Source organism: Podarcis melisellensis (genome assembly GCF_964234715.1).
Source record: "Podarcis melisellensis genome assembly, chromosome: 14".
NCBI lineage: Eukaryota > Metazoa > Chordata > Lepidosauria > Squamata > Lacertidae > Podarcis > Podarcis melisellensis.
In genome coordinates this window covers 39,247,177-39,267,254 of record NC_138546.1, presented here as the reverse complement: position 1 = coordinate 39,267,254, position 20,078 = coordinate 39,247,177, and the positions used below count along the sequence as shown (strand labels likewise).

At 43.9% G+C, this 20,078-nt stretch overlaps 1 protein-coding gene across 1 annotated transcript in view; it reads right to left on the bottom strand.

Annotated features, from left to right (window-relative positions):
* Window positions 1-355: 355 nt before the first annotated feature.
* The window catches only part of ATP8B4 (ATPase phospholipid transporting 8B4 (putative)), a 115,314-nt gene continuing 95,591 nt past the window's right edge, over window positions 356-20,078 (bottom strand). The window contains exons 22-29 of the mRNA XM_081888420.1: window positions 18,468-18,609; window positions 13,624-13,807; window positions 9,291-9,514; window positions 7,088-7,171; window positions 5,150-5,395; window positions 4,840-4,978; window positions 1,615-1,745; window positions 356-814 (exon numbers count right to left, since the gene is read on the bottom strand). Of these exons, the coding sequence (XP_081744546.1) occupies window positions 536-814; window positions 1,615-1,745; window positions 4,840-4,978; window positions 5,150-5,395; window positions 7,088-7,171; window positions 9,291-9,514; window positions 13,624-13,807; window positions 18,468-18,609 (1,429 nt within the window). The 3' untranslated portion in view covers window positions 356-535. The remainder of the gene's footprint in view (window positions 815-1,614; window positions 1,746-4,839; window positions 4,979-5,149; window positions 5,396-7,087; window positions 7,172-9,290; window positions 9,515-13,623; window positions 13,808-18,467; window positions 18,610-20,078) is intronic.

Sequence of the window (20,078 nt, the reverse complement as noted above, 5' to 3'; positions counted from 1 at the left end):
GACATTCACTGCCTTCAATCAGTGGTGTAGCTTGTTTGTGGGATTACAGTCAAGGGTCAGAGACAGAGGGTTGTTTTAAAGCAAGTTGAATGTGGTACAGATAAGCAGATGCAACAGCGGAAGAAGGAAATTGTATGTGCATCTTGTGGTGGAATAGATTTGGCAGGTTTTTGAAGCATAATGAAAATTTGCAATATCTAGTAATCAGAAGTAATAGGAATATGGGTGTAGATCCCCATATACCTCTCTCATATCCCCACCAACCTTCTGAAAAAAACCACACCAAAGTATTAGGTCAGTGGCACACCGCCTTCCTTGCCAGCAGAAGGTCCCAACTTCAAATGGGATGCTGGTGCTGAGCCTCTTGGGCTTGCTGATCAGAAGGTCAGCGGTTTGAATCCCCGTGACGGAGTGAGCGCCTGTTGTTCTGTCCCAGCTCCTGTCGATCTAGCTGTTTGAAAGCACGCCAATGCAAGTAGATAAATAGAGTGTAAATATTCTGTGCAACAATAGCACACTCTTTTGTTCCACATACTCAATGATTTATAGTCTTGGAGGTCTTTCTCAGCTGAATTTCACACTCCGATGTTCTCTTCCGCAAGTTCTCAATCCAGCTATTCTGCATCGTTTTTCCTATCCCAAATACTGAATGTATATTATTGACACGCATATTCTTTCCAGATGTTATAAGTTCCCCAAAGCCTTCTTGGTGAGAAAAGGCGTAAGCCGATCTCCGAGAGCTAGCTCTGTGTGTTTGGTGAATCTGGATCGGTAACGGGCTCTGTTTCTTCTGAGCCCTGTTCAAAACCTGTACCTTTAGGAAGGAGGGGGGAAACAGTTTACATTGATATGGAAAATAATCTTCCTTTTGTAAACACTGGCTAGTTTTCAGATCTGAATTATATTGGCAAATCCTTGACAAATCAGTTTCCAGTGAAAAGGCCGGCATCCTGTTGTTTGAGGAAAGGCCTAGGAAGCACAACTTCTGATTTCGGCCACACCTTTGCCAAACCACAATCCCTAAATTTAAATGTATGTTGTTGCCGCCACTGCAAGGATTCCTTTCCCCAAATACACTGCTTTCACAACACTTCTGAAATGCGAAAGGATATTTTTATTAAAGCCATTGGCATATTCTCTGCAGCATTTTCACCACTCTGTTATATATGTTCTGTATGCTCCAAAATAATATGCAATAGAGGACCCGGTGCACACATAAAATCACCACTGTAATATAATCAGGGTTCTCAAAACTATTTTAGGAACATCCCCAGACTGACATTAAAGGGATGGCTTGAATGTGCATAAAGTGGGAACCACTCCATGCTGGAAAATACGTCCACCACAGTTGATATGAAAGCAATCTTCTCTTGGGCACCAAACTCAAAAGGGTCAAGTTACCCCCCATTTGAAGCAAAAGGGACTAGGCAACAATGCTGTCACAAAGCACTTTTCCTAATCTTCCTGGAAAAGTTTTTCTGATTAAAAATGGTTTGGGACTTAAAAAAAAAAAGTACTGTGTGATTATTTAATGCAACATCTGCCAACTTGAACCCAAAAGGTATACATAAAGGGGACTGGAATTGCTTTAAATGTTCCACTGCTGTGGCATACCTGATCACTCAACGTTGGGTTCAAATCCACCTTTAGAAAACGAAATGCTATCACGGGCGCAACGGAAGCCACAGTGGTCAAGAGAATGATGAGCCAAACGTTTATCTGTGCCAAGGAGTTCCAAGCATTTCCTGCATCAGTACAGAAGAAAGAAATATTTTGGTAGGAATACCAGTTGGGTGGTGACAGCTTGCAGTTGTGGGACAATGGGACATGCTAAGCAATCTTTAATTCCTTAGGTTAACACATGATTTTAATTCTGAAGTGCTTAGATTACACGAGCTATACAAAAATGCAGAGAGAGGGAGAGGGAGAGGGAGAGGGAGGGAGGGAGGGAGGGAGGGAGAGAGAGAGAGAGAGAGAGAGAGAGAGAGAGAGAGAGAGAGAGAGAGAGAGAGAGAGAGAGAATGAATAAAAGAACATGTTTTGGCAACATCTAAAAATGTGACATCATACAAAATACCACACATATTCCAGAGGATAATATAGATTTAGAGTTGGCATTGAGAAATATGTAGGACAGGGAAAATGATGTACACTCTGCTCATCAGCTTGCTTGCAGTTACTCACTGCCAGTTCCATTTCTGTAGGAATGGGCAGATTTTCACTTTGTTTCTTTTAAAAATTATGAAGACACATAGAAGAGGGCTACAAAATTATATCGGGGTGGTGTTTTTGCCAGTTTACCTCTCACAGCTCCTTCAAGGAATCCTGGGAATTTATGGTGCGGATATTACCGGGCTTAGAATTGTCTCTTAAATTCTCTCTTAAGAGGTCTCCCTCACAGAAATAAATTCCCTGAGTGGTTTAAGAGTCAATCCCTCTTCAAAGGGAACTCTGGGGTGTTTTTTTTACTTAATAACAACTCTTATTACCCTGAAGTAACTACAATTCCGGGATTCTTCGAGGGAAGCCATAACTGTTTAAAATGATAAAATACAGTCATACCTTGGATCCTGAACGCCTTGGTACTCGGACATTTCAGCTTCCGAAAGCTGCAAACCCGGAAGTGAGTGTTGCAGTTTGCAAACGTTATTTGAAACCCAAACATCCGACGGGGCTTCTGATTGGCTGCAGGAGCTTCCTGCAGTCAATCAGAAGCCACACTTTGGTTTCCAAATGTTTTGGAAGTCGAACGGACTTCCGGAATGGATTCCGTTTGACTTCCAAGGTACGACTGTATTGCTTTAAATGCAAAGGGCAGGTGTGGCCACTGGGATTCTGGCAGAGGTGCCAACTTGAATTAAATATTGTAATCTAACACGCGACACGGGTGGCGCTGTGGGTTAAACCACAGAGCCTAGGACTTGCTGATCAGAAAGTTGGCGGTTCGAATCCCCGCAACGGGGTGAGTTCCCATTGCTTGGTCCGTGCTCCTGCCCACCTAGCAGTTCGAAAGCACGTCAAAGTGCAAGTAGATAAATCGGTACCACTCCGGCGGGAAGGTAAACGGCATTTCCATGCGCTGCTCTGGTTTGTGAGAAGCGGCTTAGTCATGCTTGCCACATGACCCGGAAGCTGTATGTCGGCTCCCTTGGCCAATAAAGTGAGATGAGCGCCGCAACTCCAGGGTCGGTCACTACTGGACCTAATGGTCAGGGGTCCCTTTACCTTTACACACACACCATTTGAATGGGAATGGCCAACAATTTTGGGGGGCCCTGGCCCCTCAAATATTTTATTGTGGCGGCCGAAGCGCCCCTAGCCCCTAGGAGTTGGCTCCTATAGATTCTGGCATTGCATTCCCTGGCACTGCACTCACCTCTGGGTCTACCTTTGTTTCTGTTGCCCCTCACTTCCCCACCTCTCTTGCCCTGCCTCACCTTGGCTTTGGCCCTCCCGCACCCCCGTTTGACAGAACCGGGTACGCCATCCAACAGTGACCTCTCTCTACCATGGTTTCAGCGCACAATGAAAATAAAGCGTTTGGACACATGTTTGGACCCATCAGCCTATTTATATTTGTGTTGGGATGTGGTAGATACACACTTCCTAGCCTCCTCAGTGATCAAAGTCTAAGTGGAAAGGCAGAACACATAAGCAAAGATGGACTGGAAGTTGTTTAAGGGAGCTTGGTCCAAGGTTTAGATAATGACAGGTATCCCTGTTCTGGAGGGTGTCCAGCAAGCCCCAGCTGTTCTCAGTGACATAAACTTGTTTATCTCAAGGCTTCAAATGGTAGGAGACGGTTCCAGGCATCCTCATTTTAAGGGAAGCATCTTTGCTTTCTGTTGCTCACTTTTGGCTACCAGAGCTACTTTGTGAAGCAACAGAGTCATCCTCTAACATCAGCCTAGTCCATCTGGGGCTTAGCGATTCCTGGCAGTGCCTTTTGCAATAAAGCTTTCGGGTGAATGACATTCTCCAACAGCATGTGGTCCTGACCGCACTGTATGCAGTCTTACTGGGCCTTTGGAGAAGCTTCCTCAGTGGCTGCCTCTCAGTGCTGGAAAAATTATCTTTCCTCGGGGGCATGCCAAAATACAAGCCCAGGAACTTATTTATTTATTTAAACAAACCGGTGCCAACATCCAAGTATATGATAGAGACTAAACCACTGAGCCTCTTGGGCTTGCCGATCAGAAGGTCGGCGGTTCGCATCCCCGTGACAGAGTGAGCTCCTGTTGCTTTGTCCCAGCTCCTGCCAACCTAACAGTTCGAAAGCACCCCAGTGCAAGTAGATAAATAGGTACCGCTTTGGCAGGAAGGGAAATGGCATTTCCCTGTGCTCTGGCTTCCGTTACAGTGTCCCGTTGTGTGAGAAGCAGTTTAGTCCTGCTGGCCACATGACCTGGAAAACTGTTTGTGGACAAACGCTGGCTCCCTCGGCCTGAAAGCAAGATGAGCGCCCCAACCACATAGTCGAATTTAACTGAACTTAACCATCCAGGAGTCCTTTAGGAGTCCATACAGGCGAGCCAGTGTGGCGTAGTTGTTAAGAGCGATAGACTCGTAATCTGGGGAACCGGGTTCGCGTCCCCGCTCCTCCACATGAAGCTGCTGGGTGACCTTGGGCCAGTCACACTTCTTTGAAGTCTCTCAGCCCCACTCACCTCACAGAGTGTTTATTGTGGGGGAGGAAGGGAAAGGAGAATGTTAGACGCTTTGAGACTCCTTCAGGTAGTGATAAAGCGGGATATCAAATCCAAACTCTTCTTCTATCTTTAACCTTTCTATGGTTACCTGCATGAGCATTTCCCCCCCACTCAGTGCTTCTTTACTCACCTACGAAAGGGAAGTGGTTGGGAAATAAATAAAAAATGCCATCACTGTGCATTGCAAACAAAATGGCAAAATACACAGCGATGCTACCCCAGATGAAGAAGTGATTGATTCCTGTCCAATAGCTGGTATCAAGTGCAATCTACAAAAAGAAATAGCATGCATTTAGGCATGGAGGTAACAGTATTAACACATAAGGTTATTAGAGGACATCGGTCGTACATATTTATCTCAGCACTGTAATACTGCATACAAATTTGGAGGGAGGGGGAGTCTCAATAATTAAATGATTATCAGCCTTTTTTCTCTTTACCTGAACACTGACCACTATGATCAAAGAGGTTGCGACTGTGACTGCGAAAGACTGGTAGTCGGCAATATGGTTCCCATCTTCTCCAACTGCATCATAAAAAGCACCATAGGGGATGAAGAAAAGAACAACCGACGTGTAGATTCCATGCGCTATGCAGATGAAAAATCTGCGCTTGTTGAACAGGAGATTTAATTGCCCAGGTTCATACAGCTTTGGAAAACGGAGGCAGCTCTGCTCATTCACATCCTGCAAAATATGCATCGACTTGAGTTTTAACAGCATCATGACGTCCAACGATGAAGGAGAGTCTCTATCCCCATCATTCTGCCCAGACACTGAGGTCCAGTGCCGAGGGCCTTCTGGCAGTTCCCTCATCGTGAGAAGCAAAGCTACAGGAAACCATGCAGAGGGCCTTCTCGGTAGTGGCGCCCGCCCTGTGGAACGCCCTCCCACCAGATGTCAAAGAGATAAACAACTACCTGACATTCAGAAGACATCAGGAAAGTTTTTAATGTGTGACATCTTAGTGCATTTTTGGTCTTTGTGGAAGCTGCCCAGAGTGGCTGGGGAAACCCAGCCAGATGGGCGGGGTACAAATATTAAATTATTATTATTATTATTATTATTATTATTATTATTATTATTATTAAATTCAGTAGTTTAAAGGATGGGCATATCAGAGGCAAAAGTACTTTCATTTTCAATAAGACCACAGAAGCAAACCCCAATACCTTTTATTTACTCTTTTTAATATATCTGTCTGTCTGTCTGTCTACCTATCATCTAGTTATAATTTTTTATTGGATTTACAATTTAATTTTACATTCACACATATAATAGAATAAAAAAATTCTCCGAATTCTCGGACTTCCTTCCTCCCCTCTGTGGAGTCCGCCAATAACCATTTTCCACTGCATATCATATTATCCTCTATTTGTTCATAAAATTCTATTTATATCCATAGTTCTTTTCACACTGCAAGTGTTATTTCAAGCCTGCTAATGTTTTTAACTGTTTACAGTGTTCCCTCAAATAAATTACAACACACACACACCAGTCCTTGTTAAAGTTTTTATCATCCTGGCTCCTGATTTTTCCAGTCATTTTAGCCACCACAGCATACTCTTTTTAATATCAATGTGCACATCCGATGGTCAAACTGGAGATTACATTAAATGTGTGTGTTATGTACTGAGCCTGGGTCCTAGAACAATACACTAGTAGGATCCTAGAAGGCAGCAACCTGATTGGCCTGCAGGAGCAACCCAATCAGGCCACAGGAGGAAGTGAATCAGCCTATCACTAGAACAATAGGCAGGTAGGACCCTAGAATGCTGCATCCAATTGGCCTGCAGGAACAGCCCAATCAGGCTCCAGGAGGAGAGCAGAATCAACCAATCACACGGGACCCATTGTGAAAATAGTGTATATAAAGCCAGAGGTCTTTGGAGGGGAATTCAATCACTGTTCCTATGAGCTGGAATAAAGAGTGAGGGATGGAATCTATTCTACCCAAAGCAGTTGCCATCAGCAGAGACAGATTTAGGGGAGCACAACTGATTTCATAACTGAAATGAAAGGGAGACTGTGCTATACAGATCTCATGAGGCGCAAATTCTTGCAGTTAGATTTGCAGTTGGCAGGTGCCAAGAACCTTTTGTTCCTCTGGATCCCAGACACCTTTAACAAACTGGCTGCATGCTGTATCCTTAATATCTGAAGCCTTCCACCACGCCAGATTGTTGTCTTAGTTTGTAATCTCAGCTCTTAAGGTTAGGCATAAACTGGGACTGTAACACCTGAGTGTTGACTCCAGATTCAAATCAAATTGGGCTTCTTTCCCTTCCGGAGGAATTGCTATATATATTCCTGGGCAGAGAAGTTGCTGGATGGTCTGTGCTGAAGGCAGATTAATCTAGAATATGCCAAAATGTGTACCTGATCAAACAATCCCATCGCTAGTACAGGCAGAGAAGTATATACAATGTTGAAGAGGGTGATAAACCACTGGTCATAAACAGTCTGAAAAGATAACACAAATAAAAAGTTAAAAGTATGCCCAGAGATGTCACCTTTCAAATAAATAAATAGTACTACCCCTTTCATATTTTATTCTTTTTCTTGTAGGCACAGAAACAGAAGGGAGCCCAGATCCCCAGGCTTTGAGTTCTCCTACAAAGTTCAGCATAGACTTATGCCTAGGTCTTCTTAGCGTTTTGGTAAGCAGGGAGCCTAGCGGATAAAGTTGTACAAATCGCAATTTGTGATATTCTCTACTTTAGACATTCCATTCTGCGAGACGGACCTCCTAGGAACCGGTCTCGTAAAAGTCACAGTTACTCATATCTTTTACATTCCTGAAGTTGTAAGGGGATTTATAAACACATAAGAAGCAGCGTTTCCATATAAATGGGAAGTGCCCTAATCATCTGTTTCCCATTTGGACAATTAGCAAAAAAATGCACTGGAGAAATGAACAGAGTTGAACAGCAAGTATTCTTTCTGAAACATTAGCCAGCCACTGCATTAACCAATGGCTTTGGGGAATAACACTGGGTGGGGTAAATGACTATTTCACAGATAATCAGAATCTAGAAGGTTATCACAAACCTCTGAGAGTAGACAAGAACTCCCATGCTATTAAAATAAATAAAATAAAATAAAGCTTTTCACCATGAGTTTTTATTCGGTTTGGCTTTATTGCAATTAAACTAAATTAAATTAAAAACATATTCATGGACAGGATAATTGTTTCCACATTTTGTTAAGGAAACTTTTCCTTGAAGCCCTCTTTGACAATGGCATATTGTCGTAAATAAGATAAATAAAGCTAGGAGACAAAATACTTGTAATTGGCTCGAGACCTTACTTTCTGAAGATGCAGACAAGTGTATGGGACCAGGCAACTGATAAACTCTCATTAAGTTTAAGAGCATAGGAGGCAGGCAAGAGCACGTTGACACTACACATGTATACTGGTTTCTGACTGGTTTTAACTCATCATATAGTGATGTATGGAAGTGAGAGCTGGACCATAAAGAAGGCTGATCGCCGAAGAATTGATGCTTTTGAATTATGGTGCTGGAGGAGACTCTTGAGAGTCCCATGGACTGCAAGAACATCAAACCTCTCCATTCTTAAGGAGATCAGCCCTGAGTGCTCACTGGAAGGACAGATCCTGAAGCTGAGACTCCAATACTTTGGCCACCTCATGGGAAGAGAAGACTCCCTGGAAAAGACCCTGATGTTGGGAAAGATGGAGGGCACAAGGAGAAGGGGACAACAGAGGACGAGACGGTTGGACAGTGTTCTCGAAGCTACCAGCAGGAGTTTGACCAAACTGCGGGAGGCAGTTGAAGACAGGAGTGCCTGGCGTGCTCTGGTCTATGGGGTCACGAAGAGTCGGACACGACTAAACAACTAAACAACAACAACTCATCATAGCTTCTTCAGTGAACCAGAGGATTGTAGTTTGACAAGTGTGCTCCCAGCCTCTCTAGGTAAAGCTAGGAGACCCCTGTATGAGAACTGCTGCCAGCCCGTGTAGGCAACACTGAGTGAGATAGGCTAAGGCAGCTTCCTATGTTCCTAGTCTGAGCAACAAGCAGACTCAGATCATTACTATTACAGTGGTACCTTGGTTCTCAAATGCCTTGATACTCAAACGCCTTGGTTCCCAAACGCCAAAAACCCGGAATTAAGTGTTCAAGTTTTGGAACATTTTTCAGATGCTGAATGTCTGATGCAGATGTCAGCTATTGTTTCCTGCACCAATCAGCAGCTGCGCCTTGGTTTTTGAACATTTCAGAAGTTAAGCGGACTTCCAGAACGGATTAAGTTTGGCACTTTTGTTTTTGCTATTTATTTTGAGTTTTTGAGGCTTTTTCAGTTCATTTGTTCTTGTATGTAACCCAGTTCAGCTACTGATTGATTGCAGGGGAGTGTCAACGCATGCAGAATTATTTATCTTAACATTACAATGTTATCTGACTTTCAACGAAGCATCTGAACAATTAAGTGTGTTTGTTTTCTGTCATCTACTAAAAAACCAAAAAAAAGGCTTTAAGAAACTAGTGCTATTAAACACATAGGAGGAAACGTTTTGTTTCCTGCTTTGTGAAGCTAAGCACTGAGGACCTACCTGGGCTGAAAAGCCACAGAAGAAGCCAAACCAGAAATGGACCAGAGTGAAGGCAACGTTTTTGTAGAAGAAGTAGCACAAGAACTTGCACATCCGGAAGTATGACCACCTGCCATGAACAAGCAAGAGTCTTTGAAGGTATCTGAACTGAGCAAAAGAATAATCACTGTTCAGAATCGCCTGACTGCCTTCCTGGCCGCTGATGCCGACACCTATATGGGCACCTGCAAGCAAACAACCAACCAACAGGGAAATAAATGATAATGTGTAGCAATTAAAAAAAAACCCCCCAACAACCTGATACGCTGTATCTTTCTACTTTTGTCCTTCCAGGCTGTAACGTCTTAAATAGTCAATTCTGTTTTCTTTATTTTTTTTTTTAATCTTAGGCTGGCACCTTTTTTGGCTAAAAAATCAATTTAATTTTTTAAAATAACAAAAAACGAGAAGTTAAACAGCGGCCCCTGAACATATATCAGGGGGTGGACCAGCATCTGCTTTTCCTGGGGAGGGGGAGAAATGTAATTCAGTTTGAATTTACACGTGAGCCTACCAAATTCATCCTTGCAAACCGAAACACAGCTACCCTTCAGAATTCACTCTCATTTTTGGTTAGCCACTCAACCATTGTTTACAAAAAATGCACATATTAGAAGGAAGTGTGAATAAAAATGAATATATTAGGGAAGATAACTCATCAAAAATGCATTTTATTAGGAGAAATTGCTTGCAAGAAAAGGTGGATATTAATTCGAACATGCATGCAAAATATGTTTCTTAGGAGAAATTCACGCTACAGTGATTATGAATCTTCATGAGGATTCTGAAATAAGAAAAAAGATTGCTGCAAAAATGTGGGGAGCTGAATTTAAGATCAGAAAAACGAGAAACTGACAGATCCTACCATCCTTACCTCCAGGTGGCGTAGGGCAAAGACTTCCTATCTGAAATCATGAAGAACAGTTGCCAGTCAATTTAGGAATCAACACTGAGCTGGCAGTCTGGATAAGTATAATACAGCTTTCTATGTTCCTATCTTTGTACCAGCAGCAAAGCGGAATATTGCAAGCCTGCAATCTTATACCCATTTAGGGAAGGAGGATAAATCCTATTCAGTTCACATTTAAAGGTGAAACTCCCTAATTTGCCCTTTCTGAAACAATACAAGGACTGAAACACTGACATCCAAAATTTGCACTTCTTTGAATTTTGCTATGCAATTTTCTAGCCAAGTAATGTGCATGGAAATGTATGCACTGAGAAAGGTGCACATAAAAATGCACGTTTTTAGCGAAAATAACATACAAAATGCCATAAGGAAAATTGCTTTGCAAAAACTGCACACAAATGTGTATATTAGGACAAATTTTGTAGTAAATCGCCTATGGGTTTTCCTGAGGGCTTGCCTAAAAAAACTGCAAAGTGATGTTCTCTTTTTTAGCAAGAGAACAAACCATATTTCAGGAGCATTATCAGTGCTGCATATTATGGGTTATTCTAATGATGATTACTTCCCATGGTACCTCATTATACTTTGGAATACTTCCCCAACTGGAACATTAATCCCGTTTAATTTGGATTGCCTGTGTACAACTAGATGATACTCAAGTGGCTAGAGGTCATATTTGTAATGTTTGAAGTCCTATAGTTCACTAACATTCCTTTAGTTCTTGACAATGTTGTTTTAGAGGCCCAAGAATTTAAAGAACCTCTTTCTGAGCATTCTAACAGGGCAGATAATTCAAAGGAAAGATCACGTAGAAGAAGAATACTCTGTGGCAACCTCTCCATTCAAATCCACTCTGAAATTTAGATTTCAGAGGTTCTTAGTCTTCTCCTTGAGGTGTTAACTTCCCAGATATATAAGACTCATTTGACACGGAGGGGCATTCTGAATGGCACAATCCCAATTCCTATACATCCAACCAAACAAACATATAATAATGAACAGAAAATAATCCTGAGGGTGTCCTACACATGAGCCCTTTACTTGGCTGTTTGATACCTTTATTTGCACAAAATGGCTATTCTTATTTGGTTTCATCAGAATTTCTCAGTTGGCAAACCCCATTAAAATGCATTTCAAAACCCACTTTAGGCAAAAAAAATTGTCAACTCTAGCAAACTAAAAACATGCGCCACTGCTTCCTTCCTTCCCTACACAACATGCATCTCAGTCTGCCATATCCTCGCTAACAAATGGCACACCAATCCCAAATGCATTTACTTGGAAGTGACTTCTAGGGCCTAATAGGTAAAGGTAAAGGACCCCTGGATGGTTATGTCCAGTCAAAGGCGACTATGAGGTTGTGGCGCTCATCTTACTTTTCAGGCCGAGGGAGCCTGCATTTGTCCGTGGACAGCTTTCCAAGTCATGTGGCCAGCATGACTACATTGCTTCTGGCGCAACAGAACACCGTGACAGAAACCCAAGCACATGGAAATGCCGTTTACCTTCCCGCTGCAGCAGTACCTATTTATCTACTTGAGCTGGTGTGCTTTTGAACTGCTGGGTTGGCAGGAGCTGGGACAGAGCAACGGGAGCTCACCCCATCACAGGGATTCAAACCCCCGACCTTCTGATCGGCAAGCCCAAGAGGCTCTGTGGTTTAGACCACTGTGCCACCTGCGACCCTAATGGATGCATATTGACCCAAGTCAATAGACCCAGAGCTCACTATTCTTCACATGAGGGGATACTAAAGAAGTTTGTTGTGATAAATCCGCTCTACTTCCTAGTGGGGAGGAGTTGCGGTGGACCACGTGGCCACCCACTCCCCACCGGGGGCAGGGGACTCTGTCCCCTGTTGCCTGGGGGATCCTGGCCATGTCAGAGCCCGGCCAGCCAATCCGCTAGCCGAGGGGGCGTGGCCAGGGCCGTTTAAATGGAGGAGCGAGCCAGAGGACTTCCTCTTTGGCTCGCTTCCTCAATCACCTGCCCTCCCTCCCTATTTTGCAGGTTAGGCAATGGCCTTGGTATGGACTTCGGTTGGTCACCTTGGTTGTCCGAGGGGCCTGGTAGGAATTTTTCCACTTGGCAAATTGGCACTGGCCACTTGGTTTTCGCCTACCTCGTAGCAATCGTCACAACTTTGTTAGGGTTGCGGTTAGGCATTGTTTGACCTTGTGCGGGGGAGGGGAGGTGTGGCCATCACCTGGCCCTCCATGCTTAAGGGTATTCCGTTAAAGGAATCTGGGGGTGTTGATCTAGTCTGAAGCCCGGCTGGGGGGCTAAGGCCTTGACACGACCCCGACGGGAACACCAGGGGGAGCTTGAGTTGGTTCGCATTGACAGGGCTCCCCCTACCGGTGGCTTACCCTTACTGGGGACTTCCTGCACAATGGGCAGGAGTCAGATATAGTCAGGTCCAATCAATGTCTAAGCCAATACCGCTCACATTCTGTAATTTCAATAAAGTTGTGGCCAAAATTTGCCCAATAACATAAACCTAATATCCGTGTCCTTGTGTGAGTTATTTCCAACAAGGGGGTGGCTGCGGGGTCTCGACACGCAAATAGCTGAACTTTGCGTGGCGAGTTCCCGCCTCCCCCCGAGAAAATAAAGACACAGACACAAGAATTCAGGTTAATGGGTCAAATTAGGCCACAACTTTATTGATTACAGGAATTGAGTGGTATTGGCTTAGGCATTGGTCCTAACTATTAACCGGCTAGAGGCCGGAAGGGTTAATCACCAGAGGGAGGAGTCCTGCTGAGGCACGTCAACTAGGACCTCCCCCGGGTGTCACCGCGTGGGGGCGTGCCGTGGGCCCACACCTCCCTAGGCTTAGGACAAGGCCACGCCCCCCAGAATCCTTTACCGGACTACCCTTGCTTGGGGGAAGGTGATGGCGCTCCTTCCCCCCTTCATTTGCATAACAATAGAACAGTACCCCTACCAATGCCTAACCGCCAATACCGAAGAGTTGTGACGGTTTGCTACGAGGTAAGCGAAAACCAAATGGCTGGAGCCATTTGGGAAAATTCCTACCAGGCCCCTTGACGGCGACCAACTGGAGTTCATAGCAACGTCAGAGAACCTATCCTAAAAAGGGGGTGGGATTGGCGGGAAAACTGGGTCAGCTGGAGCAGTGGAGGAAAAGAGGGGGAGCCTCGGCTGTGGCAGGTTTAAATTGCTGAGGCCCCACCCCCGGAGCCAGCTGATTGGCTGGCCTGGGGTATGACACGGGCGGGGATTCCCTTAGGTATCGCGGGAGCTGGAGCCAGCCCCGCGAATGTGGGGAAGGGCCTGCCGCCCGCAACCCCACCTCCTTGTTTATTGCGGAAGTGGCTTTCTCACCATTCCCAGCCAGGATACAGAATATCATCTTACTTTTTATCATGCCAATATCATTGGCTCCGTCTCCTATGGCCAAGGTGATGGCTTTCTTGTGCTTTTTAACCAGCTCCACAACCTGCGCTTTCTGCAAGGGAGTGACTCTGCAGCAGATCACAGTTTTACAAGCACATGCAGCTTCCACGAACTCATTTTCCAGATCAGCCTCAAGTGCATAAGCCTGTGAAAAGAAAAGGTTACCCATAAAATAGCTGCAAATCAAGACCCCAATGAGTGCTGCCACACCATTTATTATTATTATTATCCGACATCATCATCATTGACCTGCATCTCCCCCACATATTTCCATGGTAATATATAGCAAGAAGAAATGGATGATGTACAATCATTGCAGAAAACATTTCCCTGCTTCTGGTCAAAGTCCTTGGCTGCCAATTTGTGCAGACACAGAAATGATGGGTTTGTTGCTGGGCCAGATTAAGACCTTTAGAGGCCCCTGCACACTGAAAAGATTATGGCGTCTCTCACACGCATAATTCAAAATACTAAACCCTAAAATTCTAACGAATAAAAATAAAATACAGCACATGGCAGGGTTTGATTTCCTTACATTATTTTGATCTACGTTAGTAGGACATCGCCAGGTTCACAAAGGGATAAGTTGCCGTATTGGCCTGAATATAAGCCTCACTTTCCCCCCCAAATTCTGACTATGAGAAGTTAAATTCGCAACCTTACAAAAATTGGCTGCTGAAACAGACATATTGTAAAACAGAACAGGTGTGAGTGCCTGCAGAATTTTAAGGGAGTGGCTTATATTCGGGTATTGTGTTTTTTCCTCCCCCCCTTGAATTTTAAAGGTGCAGCTTATATTCAGGTGCAGCTTATAATCGGGCCAATGTGGTATAAAATGAACATAGGAAAATGGGGCAAGATTGTGCAATGAAGTGAAAGGAAGTTCTGATTTTTTTCCATGATGACTATTTGATTTTGATTTTTTTGAAATACCAAATGTAAATTAGATGATAGATAAATGATAGATAGATAGATAGATAGATATAGATGATAGATAGATGATAGATGATATATAGATAGATACCGTATTTTTCTCCCTATAGAACGCACTTTCCCCCCTCCAAAAATGAAGGGGAAATGTGTGTGCGTCCTATGGGGCAAATGCGGGCTTTTGCTGAAGCCTGGAGAGCGAGAGGGGTCGCTGAAGTCGCGCAGCTCTTCCACGGCTTGTGGAGAGCTGCCTGTTCTGGGGGCTGGGGAAGCTCGGTATTCCCCCGCCCCAGCCCCGCGCCTGGGGGGGGGGATAATTTTTTTTCTTTATTTCCCCCCCAAAAAACTAGGTGCGCCCTATGGGCCGATGCATCCTATGGGCTGAAAAATACGGTAGATAGATAGATGATAGATATAGTGCCCCTGCTTTGCTGGTGGCTCTAAGCACATGCTTTGCCTGCTTATTGGGTAATCCAATAAGTGATGACAGTCCCTCCCATATTTTTTTTGTTGCTTAGGGTTTTTTTTTTGCTATATATTGCTGGGGCTATGTGGGGGAGATATAAAAAGGCAAAGGACCTGGACGGTTAAGTCAAGTCAAAGGCAACTATGGGGCTGCAGCGCTCATCTCGCTTTCAGGCCGAGGGAGCCGGCGTTTGTCCACAGACAGCTTTCCGGGTCATGTGGCCAACATGACTAAACCGCTTCTGGCACATGGAGGACCATGGCAGAAACCAGAGCGCATGGAAACACTGTTTACCTTCCAACCACAGCGGTACCTATTTATTTACTAGTACTGGTGTGCTTTCAAAGTGCTAGGTTGGCAGGAGCTGGGACAGAGCAACGGGAGCTCACCCCGTTGTGGGGATTTGAACCGCCGACCTTCCGGGACACAGGTGGCACTGTCGTCTAAACCACTGAGCCTCTTGGGGGAGATATAAGCCTCTAACAGGCACACATCCCTTGCAATGTCTCTCCAAGTAAAATCCAAGAAAGACATTTCAGAGCCGAGGACCTTTAGCATAAGAACATGCAATGGGGCATTCTCAAAGTGAACATTACAATCAATCTTCTAAGCATATGAAGTTAGATACAGAGGTGCCTCGCAAGACAAAAAGAATCCGTTCCGTGAGTCTCTTCGTCTTGCGGTTTTTTCGTCTTGCGAAGCAAGCCCATTAGCGGCTTAGTGGATTAGCGCTATTAGCGGCTTAGCGGGCTTAGCGGATCAGCTGTTAAGCGGCTTAGCGGCTTAGCAGATCAGGTGATAAGCGGCTTAGCGGCTTGGGGAAAACGGGGGGAGGAAAAAAACCCCGCAGGAACTCGCAAGACATTTTCGTCTTGCGAAGCAAGCCCATAGGAAATTCGTTTTGCGAAGCACTTCCAAAACGGAAAACCCTTTCGTCTAGCGGGTTTTCCGTCTTGCGAGGCATTCGTCTTGCGGGGCACCACTGTACTGAGTATATCCATGGAAAAGATGATAACAAAACACAATGTTAAAACACATGCACACAGCGAGGACTTCTCCACTCTAGTCCACACACACCCTGCTTGTCCCTGATAGGGCAAATTCAAACTTCAGGTTGGTGGCCAGCTAGGGAGGCAAAGTCACCATGGCAAAGTCATTTCGCCCCCTGGGTTTGTGAGCAACTGCTGCACTGTGCCACAACTGCCACCCACCTCCTGACCAAGTAAGTGGCCATTAGAAACACACACACACACAGAGGAGAAAAATGACAACTCTGTTTGGTTTATAAAATAGCCAACCTACATGTTTCAAGCCAATGTTCTTTTCCAGGTAGCAAAATATTGGTAGCAATCAGCCAAGCCACGCCTGATGCAAGACGCTGGTGTGTATTGCACACACTTTTCACTTTTATTTTTAATTTTTTGGAAATAATTTTTCTTTGATTTTTCAAGTATAAAGTTATAACAATACCAAATACATATCCATATTTAAAGATTTCTCTGAATCTCGAGACTTCCTATTGTCAACCTTTTCAATTGCATATTATTTCATAATCCATACAGTGGTACCTCGGGTTACATACGCTTCAGGTTACATACGCTTCAGGTTACAGACTCCGCTGGCCCAGAAATATTACCTTGGGTTAAGAACTTTGCTTCAGGATGAGAATAGAAATCGTGCTCTGGCGGCGCAGCAGCAGGAGGCCACATTAGCTAAAGTGGTGCTTCAGCTTAAGAACAGCTTCAGATTAAGAACGGACTTCCGGAACGAATTAAGTACTTAACCTGAGGTACCATTGTATGTTGTATCCATCCATATTGTCCATAGTGTTTGTTACATTACAGGTTTTATTAAAATCCTGCTAATGTTTTCATCTGCTTACAGTAGTACACTTTTCACTTTTAAAAGGCGTGCACAGGCAGGCTTGGAGCAGATTCAGATTGTGGAAATTGCATGAGAGAATGTGCAAATAACACCCCCCCCAATCCTTTTTTAATTTAAAAACAAAACAGGATCTTGAGATACAAATTTCCTTCATCAGGTTTGGTTTGGCCTTCAGTTTGCCTACCACAAACACATAAAGGTAAAGGACCCCTGACCATTAGGTCCAGTCGTGAGTGACTCTGGGGTTGCGGCGCTCATCTCGCTTTATTGGCCGAGGGAGCCGGCGTACAGCTTCCGGGTCATGTGGCCAGTATGACTAAGCCGCTTCTGGCGAACCAGAGCAGCGCACGGAAACGCCGTTTACCTTCCCGCCAGAGTGGTACCTATTTATCTACTTGCTATTTGATGTGCTTTCGAACTGCTAGGTTGGCAGGAGCAGGAACCGGGCAACAGGAGCTCACCCCGTCGCAGGGATTCGAACCGCCGACCTTCTGATCGGCAAGTCCTAGGATCTGTGGTTTAACCCACAGCGCCACCTGCGTCCCTTTTCCACAAAAACATACCAAACTGCTAAACCAGAGGTAGCCAATGTAACGGCCTCCAGATTTTGGCCATACTGGCTGGGGCTGCTGGGAGATGGAGTCTAACAACATCTGGGATCCAGAAATGTAAGTTATATTTGGGGCTCCCACCTCCCACGCCTTTGTCATAACTCCTTCTTTTTGGTGCTTCTCGTTGGGTTGATACCTTCTCCTCATATTCTGTTATTCCAAAGTGCTTAAAGAGATGCTTCTTTTATAAGTGTAAAGGAAGGGCAAAAAGATCAAAGTGCTTGTAGCAAGTCCCCACCCCCGCCCTACAGAACAAGTTACATTCAAAGTTCAACTGCAGCTTTTTATGGTCTTTGCAATTCAGAAGAGCATTTCAGATATTTGTTCCAAGATCTGGAAGCTTACCAGCGTACAAGAACAGCTATAAAAGTAAGCTTTTCTTGTGTTATGACAAGAACCAGGTTTCTTAATCAAAGCCAAGTGTTTTGGTATCCCTGTAAAAGCTGATATTTAGAGAAACCACTTGAGGCATCTTAATGACATTAATTTGGTACAGTAATGACTTTCAGGTCAGTCTGTGCTCTCAAATAGCAGACATCAGGAATATATTCATCCTTACGCCCTTTTGCCTCTGCCTGTTGCTTTTTTTAAAAAAATGTAATTTGCAATGACTTGTGATATTCCCCTCATAAAAGTACTTAAACAATACCAGTGGGTCAATTTCTAATCAAGACCATTTAAAAAAGGGGGGGAAAGCTGCACCAAGTTACTAATTTGATTTCCATTACAAAGCCATCCAAAAGTTAAGATGTCATATCTAATTGGTCCTTACAGCTCAGTCAGCCCTTGTGTTTAACTTTCTTGTGAAATAATTTTGGAGTTCGGAGAGGAATCTGTCATGCTTAGAACACCAAAAGGACATGATTATTAGCAGCGCGAAAGAAAGTGGAAAAGTCCAGAAACGATTCACTTACAAGGCTATGTCCATTTATTACTAAGGCATAATCAGAAGCGACAGTTTCTTCCAAGTTTTGTGTTGCTTCTTGGAGCTTTTCATCATAAGCATGTCCATCAGAAATGTCCTTGCTCAGCCCCAAAATAAGATCTTTTGCTTTCCTTTAAAAAAGGGGGAAAAAACAGCATCTATGAAACACATAGCCAGTGTGGTGTAGTGGTTAAGAGCAGTGGACTCGTAATCTGGTGAACTGGGTTCGCTTCCCTGCTCCTCCACATGCAGCTGCTGGGTGACATTGGGCTACTCACACTTTTCTGAAGTCTCTCAGCCCCACTCATCTCACAGAGTGTGTGTTGTGGGGGAGGAAGAGAAAAGGAGATTGTTAGCCGCTTTGAGACTCCTTCGGGTAGTGATAAAGCCGGATATCAAATCCAAACAACAAACAGATACTTAGTTGCACGGGAGACTCTTGAAGACAGCCAGAAAGTTGCTTGATATTTTTGTCAAAGTAGTCTCCATCGTGGAAGAGACAAACCTTTACTCAATTTAAAAATGGCTTGCCTTTTTAGCACTAGGAACTGTGGTGAGAGAAAGAGCTAGCAGACATCTAGATAGACCACTCTCTCCCAAATTCACTAAAAAAAAAAAGATTCTAGTCAAGGTCAAAGTCCTCAAAGCAAAAACAGTAGAGGAATACATGCAAGTAAGCACTCTAGTGACATGACTAGATCTACTGAAGGGGGTGGGTTTTGTGTCAAATGGCAAGTGGAGGCCTTGCCTGTCAATGGATCTACTCATGAACGACATCCCACAATATTTACACTCATTAGATTCTTATGTTACTTATATCCTCCACGAGCACATTCACTGTTTATTCCAATGTCTCTAACACAGGGCTTGAAATGAACTAATTCAGATTAACTAATTCAAATCAATTATATCTCAGTTGCACCTGAAAGCAGTTTCCATAATTTCCAGGTGCACTGAACATGAATTAAGTTTCTTTTATGGTGGAACTTTGGGGATTTTGATTCAAATTTAATTTTAATTCAGTTATACACACGTACACACAGATTGCATTGTATTTAACTCTGTGTTTGATTTGGCCACTGCATTTACCATTTTTACTTATCTGAAAAGTGATGCTGCTGTTTATGCATCAAGATTATAATTGTTGAGGAAAACAAACAAAACAAGTGTTCACCTTACACTGTGGTTCTCTGTGTGTATGTGTCGAGTCCCACCACACCCCACCCCGCCTTCTTAAGTATATTTTATACTTAGCAGAGCAGCTTGTAAAATTCGAAAGGCGGAGGCAGGGGGACAAAATGTCAAGGATCATGTGAATGAATTGTGAGCTAAACTGTCAACTGAACTGAGGGTGAATTGGAGCTGACTCTTTTCGAAAATGAACTTCTCAAGCACTGCTTTTCTTACACTGTTGCAGATGATTATGAGAAATTGAGTTTGAGTTCCTCTGTTACCAGAAACCCATTTCTGGCAAAACTGGAGGTGGAACACCAATTAGGGACACAAACACCTTGACCAGATGTCCTACTCCACTAGCAATTTTGCTCAAGGCATACACAAAGAAAAATATGTATGATAAAAAAAATGTTGGCCACAGCCT